This window comes from Pollicipes pollicipes, unplaced genomic scaffold (assembly GCF_011947565.3).
Source record: "Pollicipes pollicipes isolate AB1234 unplaced genomic scaffold, Ppol_2.1 Scaffold_3447;HRSCAF=4054_pilon_pilon_pilon, whole genome shotgun sequence".
Lineage (NCBI taxonomy): Eukaryota > Metazoa > Arthropoda > Thecostraca > Pollicipedomorpha > Pollicipedidae > Pollicipes > Pollicipes pollicipes.
This window is the reverse complement of record NW_023596297.1, coordinates 15,112,839-15,140,350: the sequence shown is the minus strand read 5'-3', so window position 1 is coordinate 15,140,350 and position 27,512 is coordinate 15,112,839. Positions and strand designations below refer to the sequence as shown.

The window sequence follows — 27,512 nt, the reverse complement described above, 5'->3', positions numbered from 1 at the left end:
GTCAAGTTGACCTTCCTAGGGTAAAAAGATCACTGACTTTAAATGAAAACCCGGGATTTTTGTTTTACATTCCGGACATTAAAAAATCCATCAGTTGTACAGTTAACGTTGTTCCGGCTAAGCATAAAAATATCACAGATGCATATTGTGCTCTACACCATCGTTGAGCCATCCATAATCCTACTCCCATGCCACCTTGACGTCAAACATAAACGTCCCAAGAAAGCAACGTAAGTGGCACGACACTTACGGTGACTAAGCAGACAGGTATGGGCCGAGCGCTGTCGGCCCAGCGCACAGGTACGAACTGAGCACGGCCGGCCTCGCAGACAGGCACAGACCGAGCACGGCCGCCTCTGCGCGACAGGTACAGACTGAGCGGCGCGAGATGAAGGTAGACATGCAGGACGAGCACCACGCATTTGGTGCATCTAACGCAAAACAATAACTGCAGCACCCAACAGACTCGCCTCACCCGCCAATCGCCACCCACTCGCACCACCGGCGGTGGTTCGATCGAGGGGTGCGGTGCCGTGTGAGATCAAAGTGCGTTGTAACGGCTTGGCACGTAGATAATCACCCTCGACACTAAATTTCACGCATTCGAGTCGCTGATCATGTACATCTGCCACTGACAGTTTATTCTCTAGCAGTGCGAATGCAGATGTTTCTTACGATACGTTCCTTCCTTACGACTTCCCGATGTTCATGCCGTCCTATTGCGAGTAAGTCTCGTGTACGCGTCTTCACTTTTCAGGTAGTTTCATTCCACTCGCTTGCCACATAAAGCACGTCATCATGCTCGTCTTTACCTGTGAGCAATCGGCTCATTGGCTTTGGATACCTTCTGCCAAAGGCTTTTTTCTTTTTCTGTATGAGTAAATCGATATTCCACTGGCCCCTCAGCAATACCTTAAGGTACTGCACCCAATGACGTCACATGAACGCCAAGCGAAGATAAAGTGAGGTCACGAGACAGTTTCATCTCTGGTGAGGCCTTGATTGCGCGTGAAGAAACAGGAAGAGTGCGGGCAGGTGTTTGGTGGGACGGTGCGTAACCTCTTGCAGCCACCGAAGGTGTGTGGGTATTTAGCCCGGATTCGGTAATTCTAAATGCGAGGAAATTGCGCTTAGATGCTTGTATATTGGAAATTTCCCTGCTGGTGGGCTTACAAGCCTGAACGGTTTCCGCCGCTTTTGCCGCACTTGCCGCACATGTTTGAGAGGCAGGCTCTCTAGGGGAGAGGGTTCTGGATATGTGGAGTGACTGAAGCCCCATGTTTTCAAGCAAGAGAGTGATTCATGCATGGATGTTATACAGGAAATCTGCTGACAATTGTGAGATGCCTGCATGTTGAAAGCTCTCATCATTGTGAGGCTGGCATGAGATGATGCTAGGTCATGGTGCATGTTGTCTTATTCAGGATGGAAGCTAATTTTCATTTTAAAAATGGTCATAAAAGCTGAACACAGAATTACAACACTCCTGACATTGTTGTCAACTATGGACCTAATGGTCAGTATTTTTGGTGGGCAGGAGAAGTGTGACATTTTTGATGTGATGGATTGAAACATTGTGAAGTATGGATACATAAATGTGTGGGGAACAATTAGAAATGGTAATACTACATTTGAAAACTTGCTTGTGTTGAACATTGGAACCTGTTATTTCAATAAGCTCCTGATTTGCATCAGTTTGTAACAGTGAAACCAATGTGTGTTGTTAGTTATTAAAGTAGTTCTGGTTTATCAAGTTAAGTGCTGGCTGTTGTGCCCTGGCCATGGTATGTATCATGGTATTTTTTGTCACTCACAATTAAAAACATGAATGCTCAGCTCATGAAAAAATAAATAAGAAGCATTCCATAATGCCAGACATATTAGATGCTACCAGAAAAGCATCTCTTGCCCTGCCTGTTTGCCATTAATGCTTTATGCTTTATTAGCAGAAAATAGCTATATTGGATATTGGATGGCACACCTATATTTGTTGTCTCTGTGAATATTTCTGTTCTTGGGATGTGGATGGGAGGCAGTGTTGAGACAAGAATGTTAAAAGTTCATTCAAGGAATAAGTGTTGTGAGGAGATGCAGGAGATGCATTTACTCCATTAAGGTACTGGCTATTCATGATCTGGATGGTTGAGAGGATAGGATGCTGAAGCTCCAGAACTTTTTGTGAGTCTAGTGATGCTGAAAAATTATTCAAGTGTTTTGACATACATTGCTCTTCTTTTTTGCAGAATCAGCAAGAAGACAGAGATGTCAAGGGCAAATATGGATTGCAAAGTGTATGTTGGTGACCTGGGTAAGTTACTTGTGCTGTTTTTGACAATAAATGTTTCCTCCTTGATGTAAATGTGTCTATTACCATGTGTTATGAAAGGCATCATAAATTGTATGAACAAAGCCAGGGTACTGACTTGTGTGTTATGCTTCATGTTGTGATAATAATAAACTTGATGTCTTACATCCAAGTAGAAACATTGTAAAATAATAAGATTGGTAGGGAAAGAACACAATATTTTCTCTGCTTGGTTTATTTGGAAATTGATAATGTTCTCACTGGAGTAGAGTGGAGGTGGATACTTTTCACTAACATATTGCATGCTATTTTTTTGCAGGGAGCAATGCTTCTCAGACTGAGCTGGAAGATGCTTTCTCTTACTATGGACCGCTGAAGAATGTCTGGGTGGCCCGAAATCCGCCTGGGTTTGCTTTCGTTGAGTTTGAGGACCCAAGAGATGCCCGTGACTCAGTTCGAGGACTGGATGGAAGGTAATTAAATCTTCTTTGAGTGCCTGGCATGGTGTGGTGTGGTTTTCACTATGCCCTCAGTGTACATATATATATATATATATATATATATATATATATATATATATATATATATATATTCAATATGCCCTCACCATGCTTGCTGAATCATTTGACTGGAAACACCTTATGTGTCTTGCAGACTTAACCAGCAGTTTTCTTGTAGTGGGACCATGGCATGGTTCCCAGTTTGTCTCTCAGTTATGCAAAGCTCTATCAGTAGTAATGTGCTGGGCCCTCAGACTTTGCTGAACTCAAATAATGTACAGTGGAGGGTTGAGTGTGTGTGTGAGGCTGGAAAATGGATCATTATGGGAGGAACTGTGTCAAATTGTTGCATGCAGTTGATTGGAATATCATGATGTTCTTTGCTTAAGCTGTTTCAGGTGATGTAAAATGCAATAGGTGCACCTGAGGTTACCTGTTTCAATTGAGCATTATATTTGCCCCACAAAACTATTGCCTTACCTGTGACCAGGGCTGTAAAGGCATGTGTGTGCCCTTTGTTAACACCTTATTGGACCTCAGTTAAGACCTGACTGGGGGTCATCAAGGTCGTCGCGTGACCGGCGCCATGATTGTGGGCACTGACTGCGCGTGGACCGTCGCAGGACCGTGTGCAACCGCCGCATCACGGTGGAGATGTCGACGGGCCGCTCGCGCAGCCGCGGCACGGGCAGCTGGCGCGGCACGGTCGGCACGGGCCGCTACGGCCGCGGCTGGGACCCCAACGACCGCTGCTACGACTGCGGCGAGGCCGGCCACTACTCCTACGACTGCCGCAACAAGCGGCCCGTGCGCAGGTCAGTGCCCGCGCCGCCGACGGCGGCCGCGTGCGCCAGCCAGCCGCCCGTGGATGCTGTGGCGCCGCCCGCGCTGCCCGCTGACGCCCTGTTCTGACGTTTTGTAGGGGATGAGTGCGTCCAAGGCAGCTGTCAATGACTGAGCTGCGGCGGCACACCGTCCCCGTCTCCGCCTGAGCACACCACGCGTCCCCCGTCCGCCCGTCCGCGCGCGCTCGTTGCCTCGACACCCGGCCGCTCGTAGCGTGTCGCCGTGGCCAGCCGTCCCATCTGTGGTAGAGCGTCGCCGAGCCGCCTCAGCACGGCGGTGAGAGCCGCGGCGCAGCGGCCAGGGCGCGCCAGAGGCGGACGGGCCGGCGCCGACCTGTGTGGCTGCTGCTGCTCTGGATGGAAGCGGTCGCAGCGCACGCGGGGGTTTAGATCGGGGCTTTAAAGTACGATAGGCCATCGGCGTCGCTTGTGTGGGTGTGGGTGACTGCCTGTGATCGTGGGTGTGTGTGTGTGTGTGTATGCGTGTGCGTGGATGTGCGCGTGCATGCAGACGTAGGTTTCGTTTTGTGTGCGAGTACATGTTCATGCGCTCTTCTTTTACTGTGGTGTCCGGGTGTTCGGTTGTTGTTTTTGTGTCGGGCATGGGGACGAAGGCAGGCTCTCGCTTTGAGGTCGAATCCAAGGGCCGGACAATGACATGATGTCCGAGTGGAAGCCGGAGCCGGTGGTTTTTAAGTGCGGAACCGCCAAGCTGAGACCACAGCCAGTGGCCACGTTTTGGTAAAACGTGAAGCTGGATCCCCAAGTTATTGGCTTCGAATTTTGTTATGAATGGAGCCGAAACCGAAGTCAGCTACTCTGAACTTAGGAAACGCGAAGCCAAAACCAAACAGCAGTTTGGATCGACGGGGCCGAGGCCAAAGCTGATTGTAGTATGCAAAGTTGTTCTTCAAAATCAAAATCTCTGCCCTTAGTATGCAAAGTTGTTCCTCAAAATCAAAATCTCTGCCCTTAGTATGCAAAGTTGTTCTTCAAAATCAAAATCTCTGCCCTTTTCGGAGTGATTACGATTAGGTGTAGGCGTCATGGCTGAAAGAACTGTTCAGGCTATCGTCTTAGATTTGTGTCAGTATGCACACAACATTTCGGATAGCTGGAGTTCCGACGTCGTCAGATGTAGATTGATCCTGAGAACGTCTGGCTCGTTTTTGGCTCTCAGCTGTAAATGTCACGCGGCCTCAAACAGTTGTGTAATATGGATATGGGGATGAAAGACAGACATGGCTGTTTTGATTAAGCAGGGCCACAACTGCGGTGAAATGTTACCGTAGCCAAGCCGAAGCCAGCAGTTCATGATTGCACGGAAATCAAGCCCAAAAAGTTAAAAACCTGCGCAAAAGCTAACCGTTACTTGCGACGAAGCCGAAGCCAACCGATTCAAATGCCACGAAGCAGAAGGCACCCGTGGAGAGTGGCTCAAATGCGAAGTCAATCTCCAAGTAATTAGAGGAAAACTGGCTTTGCTAAGCGAAAACCTCAGCCGGCTTCGTCCCCACGCCTGTCCTGTGTACATGTTGTTCAGGCTGTGGGGACCTTATAGTGTTTTTTTTTGGGAGGGGGGACAGCGCTCATGAACCTAGTTATCATTCAGGTTTTTTGTTAGAAATTCAGGTCAATGCTGCCGTCCAAAGATAAGAAGGCTTAAGTGCTATGGTAACTAATGACTCCTAGACCTTTTTCCTTTGAACGACAGAATACTACTGACTGTGAAGTGCCACACTGATGCTTGTGGCGAAGAATGCCAATAACCTAGGATAGTCACGCGCAACACAACTCATCGTACTTCACATTTTGCATAGTTATTCTACTAGCTTTATTGTGTGTTACGGATTTGTTTTGGTATGTTGAGTCCATAGTAAGGATTGGGCCTACTGAAACCCGTTTGTGTAGAAAATTGCGACATATCGTACTCATCCATTCGGTATTACTTTTTAGCTTGCAGTGAACTTGTTACGCTGTAATAGTCCTGCAGTTTGGGTTGTAATATGTGCACTGTAAGAGGCAAGTAAACATCTGTGATACATAAAGGTGGGTAGTAATTTAGAACATAGTGTTACGGTGGAAGACATAGCGTACAACCTTGCAATATTTCACTTGTTCGAGATTTGTTGAGGCTGAAAAGCCGTTTTCTGGAATAACGTTGTCCTGGTCGTTCCAGGAAAAATGAAATCGAAGGACGTTTCTGATAGGCCCAATCCCTGTATCGGCGCTTATCGCACTATTGCGTTGGTCACACGTGTGGTGAGGCGGCTGTCGCACGCGTTTGTAAGCGCCGCGAGAATGGCATCACCTGCGCGCCCGCCCGGCCCGCGCTCGGCGAGCGACACGGCACATCCGCCGCCGGCCGACCGTCGGACGGCCGACGACCGCTCTTGCCCAGCGTGGACGCCTCCAGTTGTGAGCCCTCCACCGGGCAGGTAGGCCAGCGCGCGCGCAAGCCAGAGGCCTCTCGTCGCTGTGATGTGAACGGTCGCCGTGCTGCGACGGCGTGCGCGGCTGATCTTGGTGCGTACGTGACGCGTGCGGAAGCTCGTTGGTGGGCGGCCGGTCTCACCTCAGGCAGTGGGGCTTGGCGGTGCTAACGCATTCCTTTACAGATGGGTGACAGTGTGACGTTTTGCTCTGTCCTTCGGCAGCTGTGTGTGCGTCTGAGTAGATTGTGATGGTGCAGCCACACTGTGGCCGCCGGAGCCAGAGCAGACATTCACGCCGTCCAATTTTAGGTCTTTTTCTAGGTCGCGCAGTCGTGACCGCCACTCTCGCTCGCGCTCTCGCACCAAGAGGTCCAGGAGCCGCTCCTACTCACGCAGCCGATCCCGCGACCGCTCCAGGTTAGTGACCTGGCGCAACCCCGCTGGGGACGGCACCAGCACCGCCTATCTGTGGAGTGCCCAATGCCGTTCTCATCACCAGGCAACCCGCGACGTACGGATGCAGGCTGGCTGTTGTGGATCCGTTAATCGCTGCGTGAAGCAAGGCTGAAGGGTGCCGTTGTGCCGCCTGGGCGCGTGTTCGCCTCGATCGGACCGTGCGGCGGATGGCCGCCTTCTGACAGCGCGGCCCGCCGTTGCAGGTCCCGCTCGCCGAAGAGGAACGGCACGTCGCGCTCGCCCCGCAGAAACGACGGCTCTCGCTCGCCGAAGAGCAGCGGCCGCTCGCGCCGCGACTGAGCGCTGCCGTGGCGCCCGACGACCCACGCGCCACCGTCATTCCGTGAAGTTAGAGACGATGCCGGGGGCCTGCTCTGATCCGGTGGAGAACCCGGCCGCGAACCCAGGCGGGCGTTACGTTGTCATGCATTTCAAGGGCGGAAGCTACTCGTTGGAGATCCCCTTTGCGCGTTGTGGTTAGTCGCCTGGGCTCTGTTCTTGTCAAGACGTGTGCTTTTCTTTCTTGCGTCCGAGCACACAGTTGTGCACGGCTCCCAACAAGGTCGCAGGTCACGACTTTGTCGGCAATCTCTCCCATCTGTTGTGTGTATGTAGCCCAATTCATTCTAAAAGCATGGGAGTGCACCTGCGATTTCGAAATACATGTAAGGAAAAGAGCGTTGTGTTTTCGTTTTAACGTCCGGTGATGTGTGAGAGCGTGGATGTTTAAACCACCACAGCCGTGGTGTCATCAGTCATTGCCGGCCGTTCGGGGCGCAAGCGTTGGAGCTCATCGCACCGCGCCCGGTTGCTTAGATATACGCACAGACGGATCAAAAACAGATACCAGTGTTCGATGTACAGTTGTGGAAGGTTGCGTCACACGGTCTTTTGCCTTGTCCGTATGTGCATGTATTCTCGCGTGTATGTTTCTGAAATGGTGCCATTTGGATTTTTTTTTTTTTTTGCTACCAGCGCATGTCTGTTTTTACAACGGAACGAGTGCTATTCTAAAAATGATTTATGTCTTGGAAGGTGATGAGGTTTTACACACAATTTTAACAGGCTCGTTGAGCAGTCTTCTGTCGTTAATAGGTTTTTATCCGCCAATCCCCTTGAACAAAACACCTTAGTGCTTCTTACTGCGCTGAACCGGGCTGGGAAGGCGTCCGTTTTTGTTGGATTTTACAAGGCAAATGGCGGCTGCTTTGGGACGCCATGCCGAGCAGTAAGCAGCTCAGGGCAGTGAATCCACAGTTAAAGGTGTGGCAGTCCTGCTCGCGAAGGGCGGGGCGAGAGGAGGTGATTCTGTGCAGCTTGCGTATTGGCTACACGCATGCGACTCGTAGGTTCCTACTTTGCGGGGGCCGCCGGCCGGTATTGATCGCATTGTATTTCTTCACTTACCGTGTTTCATGTATTTCTTTCGCTTCTAAATTTTGACGAAGAGTGCATGCGCCATTGCGGACAACGTGCCGGATGTCTGCATTCGAGTGAGACCGTATGGCGACAACTGATCTTATCCACTCGAGCCAGATTTTTCCTTTCCCATTGACGGCAAGGTCTTTGTTGTGGACGAAAAATGACCTAGGACGTCGGTGCGCCCGCAAGCCACAAATAAGAAGTGATTGGTTAAGGAACATGACAGTTTTACATGTACTTGTTCACACCAATTAGTTGTCCCAAAGTGTCGAGGCTTATGCGAATTTTGGCGTGCTGGCTGCATTTCAGATACTTTTGCAGATGCCCGAAGGGTGCATCCATGCGTACGCGACGCCATTACGGGATCACTACCGGCCGGGAATGTAAATTTATCATCAGCCGGCATCACCTTGTTCGTTCACATAGGGATGGATCCAGGATCTTGTGAATGGGGAGGGGCGCAACATTGTACCCCCCTAAAGTTTGAGACCCTCCAATAAAGATTTCCGCATTCCGGCTATTACATTTTGATATTCTTAGCCTCCTAGTTTATATTCGGGACCCCATCTTTCCGCGCGCAGTCCCAGAAAACTAGTGCTATATATGCACTTGCATGGTACTTATCCATTTTCTTCAGATCATAGTGAATCCTGTCATTCTGAGGCTAAAGATTTTCGAAAAGGCATGACAACATAAACTTAGTTAGCTGCTAAATGTTATCAAAATAGAATACGAAGCTGCTTCCCAGCTTATTTACAGTTAGCCGGAAGGCCTTGTGATCAGGTGATGGCTGGTGACCGATGCAGAGCTTTTGCTTTGTCTGCTGTGAAGGACTACAAACATTCTAGCACTCAAAATATATTTAGAACGTGATACATGGGTAAAATAGGTGTCACAAATTCAATAACCAACTGGAATGGCATACGACGTCGGCAGCACTCATTACGTCTCACAATTACGCGTAAAAATTGATCGACGCATATCCAACTACTGCTCGAAGGCTCAGGCACCACCGTCGACGTGATATACTTCTAATCGATCGGGAGTACCCCGCCAGGCTGCATGTAGGACCCCTTCCAGACCACGGGGCACTCTGAGCAAAGGGAAATTACCCAAGAGTAGTGTCCATGAATTGATGCCCACATGCGAACAAGAGGGCAGGTTACAGAGACGGCCCCTACAGGAGTGAAGGGTCTTCTGCAAATGAGATCGAAGGGAAAGAGCCCTAGATCAGTGTAGAGGGTCCCTGCGCATCGAGAGTCCTGGTGCCTTGGCGTACTTGGGGCCCCAGCAACAGCACGAAGCCCTCTGAGTAAGTGAAAAGAATCTGAGACCAATACTAAGCGCTTCTGAGCAACATATGGGACCCTGGCTTAAGCGTAACGAGCATTTCGGGCGAGCGCAAAAAAGGGCTCTGTGGAGGGCTCTGATCGATCAAGAGTACAACACGGGCAGATCCACCCAGAGCTGATCGTGCCCCAGCAGAAACGAAAGCCCTACGATAAAATTCAAAAATCAAGAGCTATGTGGAAGGCTCCTGAGCCATCGAATTGACCCGGCAAGTGGACGTATAGGGCCCCGGCAACAGCGTAACGCCTCTGGACAACGTAACGAGCCTCACAGTTTCCTCCCATCACCACCCTCTCACCAGCGAAGAATTATATACGTCTGCTCACGGGCTCTTAACTTTCGCTCGCGACCGTTTTTGGTCGTCTGGAGGCCCAAAGACGTTTGGTTTCGTTGCGTTTTGTGTTGAAAAACTGGGTCCGTTCGGCCGGTTATGGCCCCTTCGGAGCTCATAGGTCTCCTCGTGGCACAAGAGGTTGGGGGCATGATTCCGTGCACCCTCCTGGATCCGCCACTGGCCCGAGCAGCTTAATAGATGGGGCCCCGACTTGAACATAAGGTTATCCATTCAAATAGTAAACATCCAAGACACAATATGAAGCGTCCCCGAATGTGTGTGCCCGAGCAGGTTAGTAGATGGAGGGCTCCCGGCAAAAGCGTGTGGCTTTCAATTAAGATAAGAAATATCCACGACACAACGTGGAGGGCTCCCGAACGATCGAGTGCACCCAAGCGTAGGGGCCGAATGCAGAGCCCTGCGTTTTAATACTAAGACTCGATGTGTAGGACTCCTGGACAATCCAGCGTGCTCGAGCAAGTTAACAGATGGGCTCCGCGACAAGTGCGAAGTGCCGTCCATTCAAATAGAAAGTACCCAAGACCCAATTTGGAGGGCACCGTACAACGGAGTGCGCCCAAGCAGGCTACCAAATAGGCCCTCAAGAAGAGCTTAGGGCCCTTAGCACGTGACGGGGAATCGGAAGGGCCCTAGACCAATGTAGAGGGCCCATGAGCGTATCGTGAGTATGTTGATAGGTTAACCGAGACCAACGTGAAGGGCCCCTGAGCAATCGAGAATTCCCCGGCATGTTAACAGATGGGGCCTCCGGGTATGGCGTATAGAACCTTTCGGGCGAATGGAAAGAATCCGTGGAAAACCCCTGATTGAGAAGAGTGTCCCGGTACGATAGCAGGGAGGTCCCCGCAACAGCGCAGGGCCCTCCCAGCAAATGCAAAAAAATCAAGGGCAACGGAGAAGGCTCATTCACGATCGGACCGATCCTGCATGTGGATATATAGGGCCCCCGAAACAGCGTAAGATCTCTGGGCAACGCAATGAGTCTTAAAATCTCCCAATTACACCCTCTTAATTAGTGAAGGATTATTTTTGCCTATCCATTGGGCCCTCACGTTCGCTTGCGCCTGTCCTTGGTTGCCTGTAAGCTCAAAGGCGTCCAATTTCGTCGCGTTTTATATTGAAAACTGCGTCTATTAGGCCGGCTATGGACCACTTCGAAGCCCATCGGTCCCTTCGGAGATCAAGGGGGCTATGGTCCCTTGCCCCTTCCCCTCTGGATCCGCCCCTGTGTACATCACCGCTTGAGGGCACATTGTTAACTACGGCCCGCCTCCTCGCAGTGTGACGGCCAGAATATGGCGACCGGGGAAAAGTGCTCTTAATCGTACTCGAAGGCTTCGACTGTATGCATTCCACAGCGCATGCATAGGGCTATCTTTTGCGAGCACAGCTCACGTCTCCGGTTAGGGAATCTAGTTTATTCGGTCGAACCACCGGCTCCATCTAGCTTTACGTTGGTGGGCCAGTCGCAGCGGCGATCTGCAAATATACATGTCCGACTTAAAATAGTTTTACTCGTTCACGGAGGGTGTAGCCACGCGCACGCGATGACGTTTTGGGGTGCTATCGTCCGGCAATGTAAATTACTCATCGGCCGACAAGACCTCCCTTCTTTAAAAAATTTTGTTTTGGTTTGTTTTGCTTGCTCTTGGTAACACCTTATCTTCCGCCTTCCAGCCCGCGGAGTGATGGCCATAATACGGCGGCCCGGGAAAAAACACTCGTGATCGCGCCCGAAGAATGCAATTGTGTGCATTCGACAGCATTGATAATGAGCCATCAGCTACCAGTACAGCACACTTAACGGATTTTGTTTTCAAATTTATTCGATAGACTCCTCGACAGCATGACACTTTATTTGAAGCCATGCCAGGGGGCCGGTGGAAGTCACGATTTGCAAAGATATCACGCGCGATTTTAGTTTTTTCTTGTGCGCAGAGAATTCAACCACGCGCGCACGACACCAATGTGGAAGCACTATCGGCCAGCAATGTAGATTGTTCATCGACCGACATAGCCTAGCTTGCTCACATCACCTGTTGACGTCGCGTTGTAAACTGCGATAGGCCTGCTCGTAGAGTGATAGCCAGCAACGGTGGCACGTGAAAATGCTCACAACTCGCATGAAGAGTGCAGCTGCGTGCATTCTGTAGCCCTGGTAAAGTGCTGTCATCTGCCCGTAAAACACACGGCTTCTGTTAAGGAAACTGATTTGTTCGGACCCCGACGACACATCATTCATCCTAGCCGGCCGGCCACAGGGGAAACTTGCAAAGACACCATGTCAAATTTAGAATATTTTCACTCGTGAGCGGAGGGGGCAACCACGCCCACATGACGCCATTGTGAGGCGCCATCAGCCAGGAATATAAATTGCTCATCGGCCGACAGGACCCACTTGATTACATTACGCGATGTCGCCACGTTGTTAACTGGTGTCAACATGCCCGTTAACTGACGGCCAGAATGCGCCGGCACGGGAAACATGCGAATAATCGCTCACGAATAGTGCGGCTGTGCGCATCCGATTGCGCTGTTACAAGGTCATCAAATGCCAGATAGAGCATACTCGTCGGATATTAATTTGATTTTATGCGGTCGACCCCGACAGCGTATGACTGAATGATGACGTGTGCGCCGCAGCGATCATTTGCAAAAATACGGCGTTCAATTTAAAATACATCGACTTTTGCATAGAATGTGCAACATTGTGCACATGACGTAATTATGTAAGCACTATCGAACATCAACAGCAACAGCTTATCGGCCGTCGTGATCTTTACAATTCACCCCTTGATGACGCAAAGGAAACTGTGGTCACCCCACCCATGACCCGACGGCCAGATTGCGGCGTCCCGAGAAGAAGACTTATAATTGCGCGCGAACGGTGCGACTGTATGTGTTCTGTAGTGCTGATGTTGGGGTAGCACCTACCAGGACAACACACTCATTGGATTTTGTTTTCGATTTATTTGGTAGACCCCTCGACAGCGTATCGCTCAACGCTAGTGGGACGGCAGCAAGGTCGATTTGCAAAGTTACGTCGTCCGTCTTGAAATACATTTACTTGTGCACGGAGTGTGCAATCGTGCGCTCACGATGTCATTGTAGAAGCACTATCGGCAGACAATGGCAGCAGCTTTTTTCCGACATGGCCTTTTTCGAATCCCCATGAGGGTACATGGCTTACTGTAGGTAGCCTGCCCGTAGCGTGGTGATCAGAATACGATGACCGAGGAAGAGAGCTTATAATCGCGCGCAAACAATGCGCCTTCGCGGGCAAATAGTGCGACCGTTCAGTATATAGCGCTGGAATTAGACCATCAGTGCCAACTGCGGTCGGCCTGGCTGTAGATTGGTGCCCATGTTACTTGGGCATCAGTGGGCGGGCGGTCATCATTCTTAGGCGGCCTTGGAATAATACTGACCTTCACACTCCCAAGTGTGCGACCGTGTTCGTTGTATTGCGTAGGTATAGGGTCATCAGGTGCTAGAACAACGTACGCGTGGGATTACTATTTCGATTTTATTCGGTCGGCCCCTGACAGCGTATCACACAATCTCGGCCAACACTTGTGGGCTGGGCGAACCGGCGATTTGCAAAGATATTCAATGTCCAGTGTCGAAGTTAAAATATTGTGTTATTTGTGGGTTGAGGGTACAATCATACTCGCGCAACGGCATTATGCGATTACTATCGACCGGCAATGCAAAATGTTCATCGGCCGACGTGACCTTCGTTAAAGTCACCCCTTGACGGCACATAGCCGATAACGGCCGGCCCGCCGGTAGCGTGATTGCGTTGCTAGGTTATGGCAGCCAGGAACAAAAAAACTTATGATCGTGTGCGACCGATGGGCCTTTGTCTGTTCTATAACGCTGGCATAGGTATGTCACCTGCCGGTACAAAACACGCCCCTGATTGAGCAACGTACTTTTCCAGTCGACGCACTACTCAGAGCATAGCAATCAATACTGGCGGGCCCGCCAGCCGCCAGCCATCATCGTCCTTGATCTTGACATCATCATCATGACCTTTTTGGTTCACATGACCCTTTAACGACGCACTGTTAAATGCGGCCGTTCTTCCCGTTCAGTGATTGTCAGAATATGGAGACCCGGGAGAATACTTACAATGACACTTAAGAGTGCGACTATGTGCCTTCAACAGCATCCGCCTGGGGCTATCGGCTGCCAATTCAGCACACTCGTCGGACTGCGGTTTTGATTTTGTCTAGTCTGTCCCCGACAACGTATCAATCAATGTTGGCGGACCGGCCGCAACGTTGATTTTCAGAGATACGACGTTCAATTTGTAATAAACTTAATATTGCGCAAAGAGTGCAATCATGCGCACACAATGCCATCGTGGAAGCGGTATCAACCGGCAATGTACATAACTCAATGGCCGATATGACCTGCTGTGTTCAAATCAACCCTTGATGGCGCATAGTTCACTGCGGCCGGCCGGCTGGCAGTAATACTGAGAGAATGTGGCGGCCCGAGAAAAAGTTACAATCGCGCACAAATAGTACGACTGTATTCATTCGATAACACTGGTATAGGGTTATCAATTGCCAGTTCAACACACATCTCCGAAAAGAGAATATATTATGTAGTCGACCAGCCCTCACCTCCACCCTCACGTCCACACACAATGTTCAGTCGAACAGCCCCCACCTCCACCCTCACGCCCACACACAACATATAACACAAATGCTGGCGTGTTCGCCACACGGGCGGTTATCTGCAGGCATTGCATGTACAGTTTAAAATAATATTACTCATGCGCGCATGGCGCGACCATGCGCGCACAATTGCATCGTGGGCGCACTATCGGCTGACAACGCTAATTGCTCATCAGCCCATGTGACCTTTTTTCTTCACATCATCCATGAACCGCTCATTGTGAACTCTAGTTGACGTGCTTGTGGAGGACATTTCGCCTAATTTTCTTTCGTTTAATTAGTGTCTTAACGTGTTTGCATTTCAACAATGCCATTGCATTTTAACAATTTGAATGCCGTCAAAAACACACGCCGGCAACATACACTCCGCCTTTTTGTTCTGGAGTTTTCAACATGGCGATAAAAAGCATTCATGTTTTTCACATTCGGTGAAATAGCCATCGGTTAAATGACACCCAGAAACCTATCCTAGAACGCTTAAGTAATCTTTAAGAACAGGAAAATAACAATGGCGTCTCCAATGGCTGCAAAAAAGAAATGACAGGCTCGCTACGTACCGCACCGCAGCAAGGGTGCAGGTTCGAAAAATAAGCTCAGGAGTGCGCTGAGCAGTAAAAAATGATGCACTTACCCTCGAAATTCGTCAACAGTAAGGGTTTCCGGATTTGGCTCATTTTCTCCTGTTGGGGGGGGGGGGGGGGCGGAGGCCTTTCAACGGAATAGGAACCTACTTTGTAAATCTAAGGCTCCGCTCTGGACTGTTTTGCGCAACGCTAGCAATCTTTAAAAATATCGCTGCACTGTTGCCGCTCTCACCGCCGTCACACAAATGGTGCAGACCACAACATGGCGAAGCGACTCTCGCCACCTGCAAAAGCTATATTGTTGTCTAGCGTGTGCATACGAACCGCCGTGACATCGTGATACCATGCTCCTGTCGGGTACTTGGGCGAGGCACGAAACTTTTATATAATGTCCTGGTGAACAAAATCATGATAGCGTAGTGTGCAGCTTGGTTGCAGTGCATTAGGTCAGTCGACGCCCAATCCAGCGCGTTGTACCTTCTCGTTATCCCGGTACCACTTCATCAGTTGTTTAGTCCCTAGGCATGAACCACGCCCCTGACGGGACCATGGAAAAAGCTGATGTACTACATAAGCTGGTATGGTTGCGATGAAAATGCTTTCGTCGCTGAACGAGGATTCCCACGCCGTCTGAACGCTTCAGTGCAGGGGCGAGCAGAACTCTTCGCCGCCTAGCGGCGGTACTGGTGTTGGCTGGTAGCGAGTGTCACCGCCGCCTGGTGGCAGCGCCCCGAGTCTGGCGGCCACCCCGCCGCTGTGCCCCGCCTCCGTGAGGCCTACAAGCCGTACGGAGACGCTGTGGCCTTCTTAAGCTCACTCGATGGAAGTCTAGCCGCATAAAGTCAGGATTTGGCAGTGCATTTAATGATATAGGCGTTCGAGCCGGGGAGGAACGGGGGTATTTAAGACTAGCCCTATGACGTTGCACGGAAATAAGCGATGTACAAGTGCTGTTCTCCCACCCCGCCCCCGCCCCGATCATAGCCCATCTTCTGCCACTACCGATCTTTCGCTCCACATCACGCATGACATTATGCTGGCATCACTGGGTTTTGTGACCAAGTGTCATTATACGGAGTCCTAGTGAAGTGCTCTCGTGACACCAGAAATACCTCTATGGCATCTTCAAGCGATCCAAAAGGAACCAATGCTCTCCCGTGGAGGTGGTGAGGTCCCCGCGAGAAGAGGGAAGGGGCCCAATTCCTTCATCTAAGAGCGAGGCTGCATAGTCTGAGAGGCCCTCCATGATCTGCTGCCTCTGAACCATGGGACAGGAGACTCGTGCCGGCCCAACTTATTACTAGGTCTGACACGCCAGGCCCTTCAAAAGGACAACGATACCTGCGGAACGATGCCACAAAGACGTCACAGAGCTTTAAAATTCAAGTGCGTTACTGACTTCAGATGTTTCTAAGCAAGTTTTAATACGTTTGAGGCTCTTAGAATCATGAAGGAAGAATTCATCAACTCAATCAAGAAAAAGGCCACTTAACTGTCAAGCGCAGGGCAGGGCTTTGAATTTAGCTACCTCGTCTCAACTCACCGAAGTGAAGCTTTTGTCACGGTCAAAGTGGGCGATGGCGGTGGCGCTGCATTGCCCGATCAGTGACAGTGCAAAGTTGTAAACCGCAGTATCAGACTTGCTGTGGCGGAAAGTTTTTGCCAGCTCAATTGTTTGCAGTGTTGATTCGCTTACAGTTACACGGAGGAAACATAATCAAGCGTGTCGTCAGAGGAGTGTGGATGGGGATCTTGATGGCAATAGAAGAGCCGCTTTCGTCTGCCATGGTGCTTGAACATAAGTGAAAAGACAATAACTTGTGTTACTGCGAGATTACTGCTGTCAAACCGATAGCAGACACCTTTTGAGATTAGGGAGATCATGGGGGCATGATGCTGAATGAGTGACCTGCATAAAATGTGTTCCCTGAACATATGTTGACAAATGATGCTCCACAATACCCTTCAAGGTGCATTTGTCACTTGATTGAAACATAAGTGGATCTTGTGTGACACCTAGTTAGTTTTCTATTGTCATATAATGCTGTTGTAATTTGTGTGGTGCAAGTACTGGTTCTGCAAAACATGGCTTCCAAGATGTCTTCAAGTTCATCAAGTAATGGTGGTGCTAGTGCACATGGAGCAATTCCAAAAGATGCACAAACAGCTGCAACAGCCAATGACTCTGGGCAGACATATGAGCCTCCAGATATTGATCCTGTAACATTGAAGGTAAGCAGATTGGGATGAGTCCTTTAATTTTAATGCATTAGCAAATGTTGTGTGGTCAGCTGGTTCCTCATTGGTCACAATGAAAGAGGTTGATGCTTTTCAGCCATGTAGAATGTGCTCTTGAAATGAGAATATGAAGAATGATCACATGGTTTCAAGGCATGTGTTTGTAAGGTCTCATAATGTTGCTGAAATTAGCACATTCTCTTATTTGCCACTTTTATTCTAGCCTACATATGCCACACTGACCTGCCATGGTTATAGCAATGCTGCATTGTTCTTATGTTATTTGCTTGCCAGTGCACAGACCTGAAGTTTTATTCCCAAGATATTGGTGGATGAGTACTGTGGTTGTGAATCAACTGAAATTAAGGTGTTTGTCATGATTTTTTGTGGATGGGCTTGGTAACTTTTTGTCCCGCTCTAGTAATTCCTAGCTGTTAAAAACACAAACTTGTCCTTACAGTTTTACTTGAGTGAGAATCACATGACTGGAAATATATGTTTAGAACCAGAATGCATAAGGATACTTAAATAAGTGGTGTGTTGTTTTCGATTAACTTCTGAACCCAATGGTCAGGTCCTTCTTAAAGTGATCAATGGTGGGTATTATTGGTGGGTATAAATGAATATATATATGGTATCATGGTATCAAAGCTACTTCAAGCATAGTTTGCTGCACCATACTGTTAAAAATGTGCTAAAAAGATGTGATGATGTTATGTACCAAACTGTGACAACATGTCTTCCCTTTGTCTCTACATAATTTGGTGTGGCCAGAGACAGATTCAGCTTCATATGTGGAGGAGATCAAAGTTCTGCTCTAGCACCAAATGCACTGAAGTTAGGCTCAAGGAGAGAAATTATAGGGAATGTAGATATTTTCCAAAATCTGAGGATGGCACTGTTAGTCAATCCCATTCAACTGCTCTTGTAGGCAGTTTTATGTAATGAGAAGTTGGAACCTAGACTGGCCACCAAGTGGGTAGTAAATTGCTTGAAGGTTGTGGCAAATAAGATTGTTATGTTGATGCTGTATATACCACCTGCATGCATGCATTTGAGTCCTTTGTGAGTTTTGCTCTCAGCACGTGAAGGAGAAAAGGGTTCCTAAAATGTGTGGTTAATCAGAAGCAGGAAACCATGCTGTGGGCACAATATGGCCAAAGTGTTCAGACATTTCCACTTCAAAGTATGAGATTTTATGGATAACATGGGGGATGAAGTTTACTGAGTTTTCATTAAGTTAACAATTTGACTGCAGCAGACCTTATTGCATTGATTTGCAAAGTCTGCTCAGCATTGGGAAATTCACTTTTTCAACCAGGCTGGAATGCATTAGATTGCAAGGTATACAGCAATATGTAATTGAAGCTGTTGCCTGCCAGGCTTAGCCACCATCTACTGCACACATTGGCATTGTAAGCATTACAGTGTATTTCACAATATGCCCCCCAATATCATATTTTGTTTTCTCACTATGGAATGGCAGAACTGAGTGACTTATTGTAGCTGACAGTGATTAAGCCGTATGTTTAAAGATGAAGCCTTAGAAACATGGCAAGAGGTGTAAAGATGGGGTGAGGCTTATTTGATTTCATTCATATTGCTTAGAGTGCTTGAATAGCTATTTTCTGCAGTAAAATGATTCAAGTTTGATTCATTTTAGCACCTCACATCTGTGTGATAATGATATTGATTTGTGAATTTGCACCCATTTGAAAATGCTGTACGTTTAGCCTGCCATTTGCCAAAGTGAACAGGTATTAACAAATGTTTGTGTTTCAGAGAAACCCTAAAATGGAACTTAGCAAAGGTGATTTGCTCAAGCTGCTCAGCTGTCTGGAAGGGGAACTGCAGGCTCGTGATATCGTTATTGCAACTTTGAAGGTATGACTATTGATGCTCTGGAACCTGCCATTTGTGCACATACCATATTACACTTTATATCATGCTCATGCAAAGGAATTTTATTTTCTCATCCTCTGATTCACATGCAAAGCTCTGATGACTTGCAGGCTGTGAGATTTCCCAAGGAGAAAACTTGAAAAAGTGTGGAAGTATTAATTGCAGATGACACATGAGTACTGTTGGCTTTAATACATGGTTCAGTATCAGCTGATTTCCTGTGCATAAATATTTCGCCAAATATATGCCTACCGTGCGTCGAGTTGGAGTCCGATCGCGCGCGACCTGTCAGCTATCCGTGACCTCCCCGTGACCTGGGCCCGCAGAATGAGAAGGTGAAGCACATGCTGTGTCAGGCGCGCTACGGCAAGCTAAGCCTGACCGACCCGGCCATGGCGCTGCAGCGGGACAGCACCAACGTCAAACACCAGATGGTGCGTGTCGTAGCGGCGCGCGGCCGCCGCCCGCTGGTCACCAGACCGGTGGCGGTGCAGCTGACTGGCTGCATGTTGGCAACCAGGGCGGGTGTGTGCAATGGGGTGTGGTCGTGTGGTCCGTTCACGGCGTGTGCACGTGCGTGGTCGTTCCCGTCACGGCCTCCCACGCCCGTGTCGGCGGGAGCAGTCCCGGCTCAGCCAGTGTCACACTCTCAGGCTCTCTGTCGTCACGTCGCAGACCGGACGTTCGGCCCCCCCCCCTCGCTCCAACCAACAGCTGGTGTGGCCCCGGTGCCTGCGGGCAGGGTTGTGACGCTCGTCCGCCGCCCAGGTGGACGAGGCGCTCATCCGCTCCATGGCCGACAACCAGATGGCGTCGCTGGAGAACCTGATCCTGGCGCAGCGCACCGCCCAGCTGAAGATGGCCCAGTACCTGCGCGACGCCGAGGCCCGCCACGCCAAGGTAGCCGCCCGCGCCGCCGCTGCCGCGACGCGACATGGCACGGGGTTTGCCGTGGGTGCAGCCGAGTGGTGTTTCTACCATGTGGGTCGGGATAGGCACGTGAGGGTTCGTGGGGCCACACGGGAAGCGCCCGGAGGTAGCGGCTCTAGCTGATAGGATGCTGAGCTACGGGGTGTGGCCGAGACGGTTACCGGGCTGGAGGCGCCGGTGTGTCTGCATCTGACACCGCACCCGATAAACGCAGCCAATCACTGCACCCTATACCGCACCCAATCACGGTATCCGATCATCGCACCCGATTACCGCGCTCGATCACTACACCCGATCACCGCACACGATCACCGCACCCGATCAACGCACACGATCACTACACCCGATCAACGCTTGCGATCACTACTCCCGATCATCGCATCCGATTACCGCACCTGATCACCGCACCCGCTCGCCGCACCCGATCAACGCACCTGCTCGCCGCACCCGATCAACGCACCTGCTCGCCGCACCCGATCAACGCACACGATCACCACGCCCGACCATCGCACCCGATTACCGCACCCGATCACCGCACCCGATCACTGCATCTGATCACCGCACCCGATCACCACATCCGATCACCGCACCCGATCACCGCACCCGATCACTACACCAGATCGCCGCACCCAATTATCACATCCGATCACCACATCCGATCACCGCACCCGATCACCGCACCCGGTCACCGCACCGGATCACCTCGCCCGATCATCGCACCGGATCACCTCGCCCGATCATCGCACCCGATAAATCCGTCGGATGTATCAGGTGCGGTGATGTGTTTCCAGCTGGTATTGGATGCCATCTCAGCTGTAATTGGATGTCGAGCCATGGACGAACCAGGGTGACTGTGATCGCGCGCATTCTTGCGCCGTTAATATTTTCAGGCTGCGGCCCATTTATTGATACGAAGGCACGGTTGTATTGACGGCAGGGGAGACAAAGTTCTTGATTGGCTTGTCCAAGGGTATCGCCTGGTTATTTCACAGTATGAATCAGGCAGATTGTCTGGCTGTGGGGCAATGCTAAAGTAGCTGGAACAAGTTATAAGATGACCAAGCTGAGTGTCGTCGCTGGCGTTGCAGATGTTGGAAACGGACCTTTTGCTTTATGTCACTGGTTGTGGTCGCAGCAATGAGACAAACTGATCGTGCTCCAGTGTGATTTTGAGACTGAGAATGCAGATCCCATGACAATGCGCACTGGAAGGCGCACATCGTCGAGTGTGTGCAATGTGAGGCAATTTAATGAACTTGTCCATTGCGACCGATGCCTTGTGAGACAGCCTTAGTGCGCGCAGTATCAGATTGGTCGATGCGTTTTTGTTGCATCCAGTTTCTTTTTACGTCCGCGGATTTCACCGTTATGCCATCTGATTTGTGGTGGTTCCTGCAGTGATGTGTCTTCACCAGTACATTTCTTTCCAAGTAGACCAGGCTCCCGGCCGGTGGTCGAGATCGCCTTATTCACCACCTAGACGCCGCGACCCGTGTGCCCGCAGGCGGTGCAGGAACTGGAGGAGGAGAAGGCCAAGCACGCGCACGACACGGCCCAGGGCGACGACGTGACCTACGCGCTGGAGAAGGAGCGTACGCGGCTGAAGCAGGAGCTGGAGACGGAGCGGCAGGCCAAGAAGAAGGTCAGATGGACGGCCGCCATGTCCGGCCGTGGGTGGAGTGGCTTGTTGAACTGAACAGGGATCGGCGTTCAAAAGGATATGGAGGCCGAACAAAGTGCTGAGATCCTGGACAGGACCGTATCATGTCGCGGGGTCCTGAGAATCTGGTGCCCAAATCTTCCGTCAATGTCAGGCAGTGGCATGGAACACCATTTTAAATCTGATGTGAATTTTATTTTGCTCTATTTGTGATTGCTTTCGTACACGGAACACCTCATGTCTTGTTTAAGTTGACAGTCAGTAGTTCGGTCCCATCCCATCAACTGCTTCAAGTTCTGTCTTATCACCTCAGTAACCCAGTCCCAAGCCATCCGCCCTTCGAACCCGGTGATCTTTCCCCTACTGGCGTTCGCGACTCTGTGCGCCTCGGGCATCGTGCTGGGAGCATTGGTTCGTCGCTTTATCTTGCTGCCCGCCGGCCCCAGGTGGAGAAGGAGCTGAAAAAGTCGACCGAGGCGCTGGAGGAGGAGCGCAACCGGCAGAAGCACATGGTGCTGCTGCTACTGGCCGAGCGCAAGAAGATCATCACCAAGTACATCGAGGAGCGGAAGCGGTCCGAAGACCTGACCCAGGTACGGTGCGGCCGGCCTCTGCCGGAGGACGGATGGGTGTGGCCGAACGGCGGACCGATCTAGCGCGGACACTACGGAGCGCCGAGTGAGGTCCGGTCCGCCCCGGCGCAGTACGAGGCGGCGGGGTAGGCCAACCTGTCCCGCGTCTGGTCCGACCGGACCCAGGCGCCGTACAACAGGATGGGTTCGGGAGAGAACTGGGCGAGCAGACGGACACCCTTGAGGGACGGTGGCCAGACTCAGCCCAGCCGCTAGGGCGAGGACGAGATGGAGGACCGGTCTGCGTGAGCTGGCTGTGATGAGATCGGCTCTGACTCTGCGGCAGCCTGGTCAGGTCCTCACTGCGCAGTTCCTGCGACGTGGTCAGTAGCCCCAGCGGAGCTCTTTGTTCCGAGTGATCCAATGGCTCCTTGGTGCCAGGAAACGCGGTCGTTGTGGTTTTGATACTTCGCGTCCACCGGGCTATGTCGGTCGATGCGCAGTATAGCCGAGCTCTGACAAGCCTTGCCTAGGGAGTGGCAGAGTGGCTTTTGCAACCATTCCTTGTCTCCATTGACAAGGAGCTGAATAGGCAACCCTGAATAGCATTCCTTCTGATCAAGCTCCCAGAGATTGCATGCCGCGCTTGAACTCACTTCCTCCGAAGCGGGTCTCTGGGCGGGCTCTGCGACTCGCCAGAGCGCCGCCCGCCGGCGCTGGAGGACGCCGCCGTGCGGGGGAGCCCCCCACGCCGACGCCGGCGGACCGGCCGACTGCCGCGGGCGCGCCGGCCGCGGGCGCCCGGCGCAGCGGCGGCCGGCGCCGGATCGCGTGCCGCCGCGGCCCGGCCCGGCCCGCTCAAGGTCACGCTGTCGGCCCGCCCCCGGTGGCCGGCGGCGCTGGCGCAGCCTGTCGACGGTTCCGGGGACAATGGCGGTTCCAGGAAGGGAAGGGGGCAACCAGCTCCGAGTCCCGTTAACTCCGTGAAGATTATGACTTGTATGGTTGTTTTTCTGGTTGTCGTGTAATTACTCACGGCGTGTTGCCCTTTTGGGAATGTGTGCCCCACTGGGATTCTGTGTTGGACGCGCCCCTGGCCAGTGACAGATCCCAGCGGCCGGGCATGGACTGAGCACTGAGCAGGCTCTCTGGCAGCGACGGCGCCGCCCCTGACCAACGCCAATGGTCGTGTGCGTGGGCGAGCCCGGCCAGCCGGCTCTGACCCGTGCCGGGCGGCGCGGCAACCGACCGGGTGTGGCTCGTGCTATGTGACGCGCCGGCGGAAGTGGGCCGGCGGGCGGTCAGGCTGCGCCTCGCGTGACACGCTCCGGCTTCCGGCCTGCTGACCGGGTGGCCGGTCGTGTGGAACTGAGCGGTAGCCCGCCGTGGGACAAAGATACCGTTCCGCGACGTTCGTTTGCGCGAAATTGCGACTAAGTTCGCGTGGGTACGAGCGTTAAGCTTCATTAGCTGCGGCGAGCGTGCCTAAGCAGCGGGCTGTAATGTCGTTTACGCCCGGCCGTGTTGCCTCGGGCTCGCTGCGCTGGAGGTCACGCGAGCGGGGGCGTGACCGGTCGCGCCGGGGTCACGGCAGGAGCCAGTGTCGCGTCAGGTGCGCGCCCGGCCGCCCGGCGCGGCGGGCGCGGCGGCGCCGGCGGGCCGTCTGACGTACTTCCGTCCGGCCGCCGCCGAATGCAAACCTTCCTAGCGACATTCCGACCGCTGGAAAAACGTGGCGCGAGGAAACGGGGACAACGCGGGCATTGTCCGCGCTGGATTGGGCTGCATTGTCGGAGCGGTCGCATTGTGTCGGCGGGATCGGTGCCCGCGCGATTGGCATGCTGTGCCAAGCCATCCGTATGGAATGCATGTTTTGATGGAGCACGTGAAGAATGTCGTCAGCCTTGCCGGTCGCGGGACGTTGTTCTGTTTCGTACAGATCTCAGAATTGACGGCAGAGTTTCCATGGAGCACGTTAAGAATGTCGTCAGCCTTGCCGGCCGCGGGACGTTGTTCTGTTTCGTGCAGATCACAGAATTGACGGCAGAGTTTTCATGGAGCACGTTAAGAATGTCGTCAGCCTTGCCGGTCGCGGGACGTTGTTCTGTTTCGTGCAGATCACAGAATTGACGGCAGAGTTTTCATGGAGCACGTTAAGAATGTCGTCAGCCTTGCCGGCCGCAGGACGTTGTTCTGTTTCGTGCAGATCACAGAATTGACGGCAGGGTTTTGATGAAGCACGTGAAGAACGTCGTCAGCCTTGCCGGCCGCAGGACGTTGTTCTGTTTCGTGCAGATCACGGAATTGACGGCAGGGTTTTGATGAAGCACGTGAAGAATGTCGTCAGCCTTGCCGGCCGCGGGACGTTGGTCTGTTTTGTGCAGATCTCAGAATTGACGGCAGAGTTTTCATGGAGCACGTTAAGAATGTCGTCAGCCTTGCCGGCCGCGGGACGTTGTTCTGTTCCGTGCAGATCACAGAATTGACGGCAGAGTTTTCATGGAGCACGTTAAGAATGTCGTCAGCCTTACCGGCCGCGGGACGTTGGTCTGTTTTGTGCAGATCTCAGAATTGACGGGAGAATCAAAGGTAAACTCCGCGGTCAAAGTCCAGCAACACAGCGACAAAAAGCCACCACGTAAGCAAACACGCTTCCCGCGCTCGGCACCCAGCCCGGTAAACACCCCCACGTCCGAGTCGTGCTGGACGTGTCTGGTAGTTTATTGTGTCCCTGCTCGCTGCGGTTTAGCGCGCAGCGAGCTATTGTGGACACGGCCACGGGGTACCCCGCACGAGCACTCCTGGTGACATTGCCAGCGTGTGGCAGTCGCCCGCTCCCCGCCCAGTGCGGCCATGTTTCATTCATTCGGTCGCCACGCCAGCTGTAGCGCCCAAGTGGTGTCGTTTCTTCGCCAAGATGGAGTGGATTGTCCCATTCCCAGTTGCCTATTCACGGCCCACGCTCGGGACAACAACGGCAAAAAACCGCGGCGGCCCCGCCGCCAGCCGCCATTGGCGCCATCAGCGTGTCGGAGCTCGCGCGCGCGCGCGGGCTCCTCAGCTGGCCGCGGCTCTCCCGGTCAGCCGGCGGTAAACAGCGACCGCCGCGCGCCGCCAACGTAAACAGAGCGCGGCGCCTGGCCGGGCTGCGCCGCCGCCGCCGGCCTCTGCGGCGTGCGGCAGCCGGCGGCGGAGCGGCGTGAACGGAGCCGTCGGACGGCCGCCGCCGCAGCGCTGGCGTGGGTGGGCGGCCGCGGCCGGGTGGTCCTTACTCGTCCGGAAACGGCTGTTTGTTGATGTGGCTTTGTTATGACAAGACGGACTTAGTGGGCGGGGAGGAGGATATTTGGTGCATGCTCTCGCAATGGATTGTGCGTAATGGTGTAAGCCTTCGACGTTTTCGAGCTCAGTCGACGACTCGCGACCAGTGTCATTGGCGTTACTTTTGAATGCCACCTCACTGGTATGGAGCATGATCACTCGCGTGGCAACTGTCGAAGTCGACACCGCTGTGGTTCGTGTGGCAGGTCTTGAAGTCGACACCACCGGTGTCGCCTGGAAAGCGGACTCACGGAAGAAAAGATATCTGGGGCAAACACATTATCAACGGCAGGCAATGGCACTCATACTATCTCAACTGGGAAAACGGTTGTTTATGAAGCCTCTTGGCGGTTTGTAGAGCTCGTCGCTCTGCTGGGTTCGCGTTCACGGTTAAGTGTCGATAGTGAAATTGTCGGTCGCGGTTTCGTCGTGCTGCGCTGTTGAGCTCCACGGTTGTGGTTAGGTTCCGCGGGCTTTCGGTATATTCCGCCATGTCATCCGCTTTCACCCCGTCTCCCTGGGGAGAGTACCGATGGGACTGGGTGAGCGTCCAACCCGGACCCTATCCGGAAAGCCGGATTCGGTGTCAAAGGGCTCTTAGGACTTGCACTTTCAGAATGTAAATGTCTGCCATAGAGGGCGGCGGCTGTGTGACAACATGCGTGACTTTACCTCTGTTTGTGGCAGGTCCTCCACGGAAAGGGCTGTCAATCGGTCTGTGCCTGTGCGTTGTGCCTGTGTCACCCCACCCGTCTCTGACGATGATCTCCAGGCACACGTGTCTTTGTCCCTGTGTAGCTCTGTGATGCTTCCTGTCCCGGTCTGGTACGCTCTGTCTTCTGCCGACATGTCCGCTCGGAGTCTGTCGCCGTCCCCGTGCTGATGCATGCCTGCGTTCTCGTCTGTAACACTCTGCCCCCTCGCCGTCAGATCCTCTCGGAGGAGAAGGGCCGGGCCGAGAACATGGCCGAGGGTCTGGAGGAGGAGTCGAAGAAGTCGCTCCAGATGGAGGCCGAGCTGGAGCGACACGTGTCCGACTTCACGAACGAGCGGCAGCAGCTCAGGACCGCCCTCTCGCGGGAGGAGAAACGGTACGCTGGCCGGCGCCGCCCGGCCCGCGGCGCGGGGTCGGTGCTGGCGAGCGGCGCTCGGGCTGGCCCGCAGCCATTCTGCGAAGCGGCCCGACCGTTGCGCTGGTGGGGCGGCGAGGCCGTTTATGGGGGGGGGGGGGGGGGGGGGGTGCCGGTATCGTTTCGCTTGTGCGGGGGCTTGTGAAGCGTGCTTCGCCAGTTAAGGTAGGGCATATTGCGTCAGCGTTGGCCGGCCTGCTGGGTTGGTTTCTGTACCTAGCAGTAATAGGGTTAAGCTGATTTTTACGCGTTCAAGGTGCCTTGCTTATCAAATAAATCTTTTAGTTGTGTAGTTTCCAGGACAGTGAAAATGCTGATAGCTTAAATTCGCTCTACAGCACCGTTTAACGACCATAGGTTTGCTTGTTATGATGAACATGAAATTGAAAGCTATCTTGCCTGAGTAAACTAAGTGTCTCGGCGCTGGTAACTAACTGTCATTGATATCCATGTTTCGTTGGGTCAAAGCAAACCACCTTTTGAAAAAATTCCGCGAGTTGCGTCCTCTTGACGTATGAGGAATGCCCGCCTTGTAGTTGTTCATATCGCAGCAATGTATGCTCGGCTCATCAAGGCTTATTTGGATGTTCTGGCTTCTCACGCGGACCACGTACCGTTTGTGTGGCCACGCCACCGGTGATGGAGGCCTGAGCCGTGCGCCATCGCCCTTTGACAGGTACCAGGAGCTGCTGGGCGAGCACGAAAGGCTGCAGCGCGAGTGTGACCGGCTCAAGAACCAGCTGTCCGAGGCCCACCAGGTGGCCATGTTCCAGGTGCGTGGGCCGGCTGCCGGCTGGGAGGGGGCCGGGGCGGACGAGT

At 52.4% G+C, this 27,512-nt stretch overlaps 1 protein-coding gene across 2 annotated transcripts; it reads left to right on the top strand.

The window, feature by feature from the left end:
* Positions 1 to 993: 993 nt before the first annotated feature.
* On the top strand, positions 994 to 7,219 carry LOC119091436 (serine/arginine-rich splicing factor 7). Of its 2 annotated transcripts, none has more exons than XM_037214231.1 (6): positions 994 to 1,077; positions 2,244 to 2,308; positions 2,625 to 2,778; positions 3,429 to 3,620; positions 6,407 to 6,502; positions 6,745 to 7,219. In XM_037214231.1, exons 2-6 carry the CDS (start codon positions 2,263 to 2,265, stop codon positions 6,839 to 6,841), a joined length of 585 nt encoding a protein of 194 aa, XP_037070126.1. In that variant the 5' UTR covers positions 994 to 1,077; positions 2,244 to 2,262; the 3' UTR covers positions 6,842 to 7,219. The 2 variants fall into 2 exon arrangements, with proteins under 2 accessions (XP_037070126.1, XP_037070125.1); XM_037214230.1 differs by having other exon boundaries at positions 6,395 to 6,502.
* The last annotated feature ends 20,293 nt before the right edge of the window (positions 7,220 to 27,512 follow it).

Excerpts from the sequence above, each read along its gene's own strand:
- LOC119091436 (XM_037214230.1), top strand. The coding sequence starts at position 2,263 with ATGTCAAGGGCAAATATGGATTGCAAAGTGTATGTTGGTGACCTGG. Across the intron at positions 2,309-2,624 it reads AGTGTATGTTGGTGACCTGG|GGAGCAATGCTTCTCAGACT; the intron begins GTAAGTTACTTG and ends ATTTTTTTGCAG. Across the intron at positions 6,503-6,744 it reads CGATCCCGCGACCGCTCCAG|GTCCCGCTCGCCGAAGAGGA; the intron begins GTTAGTGACCTG and ends CCGCCGTTGCAG.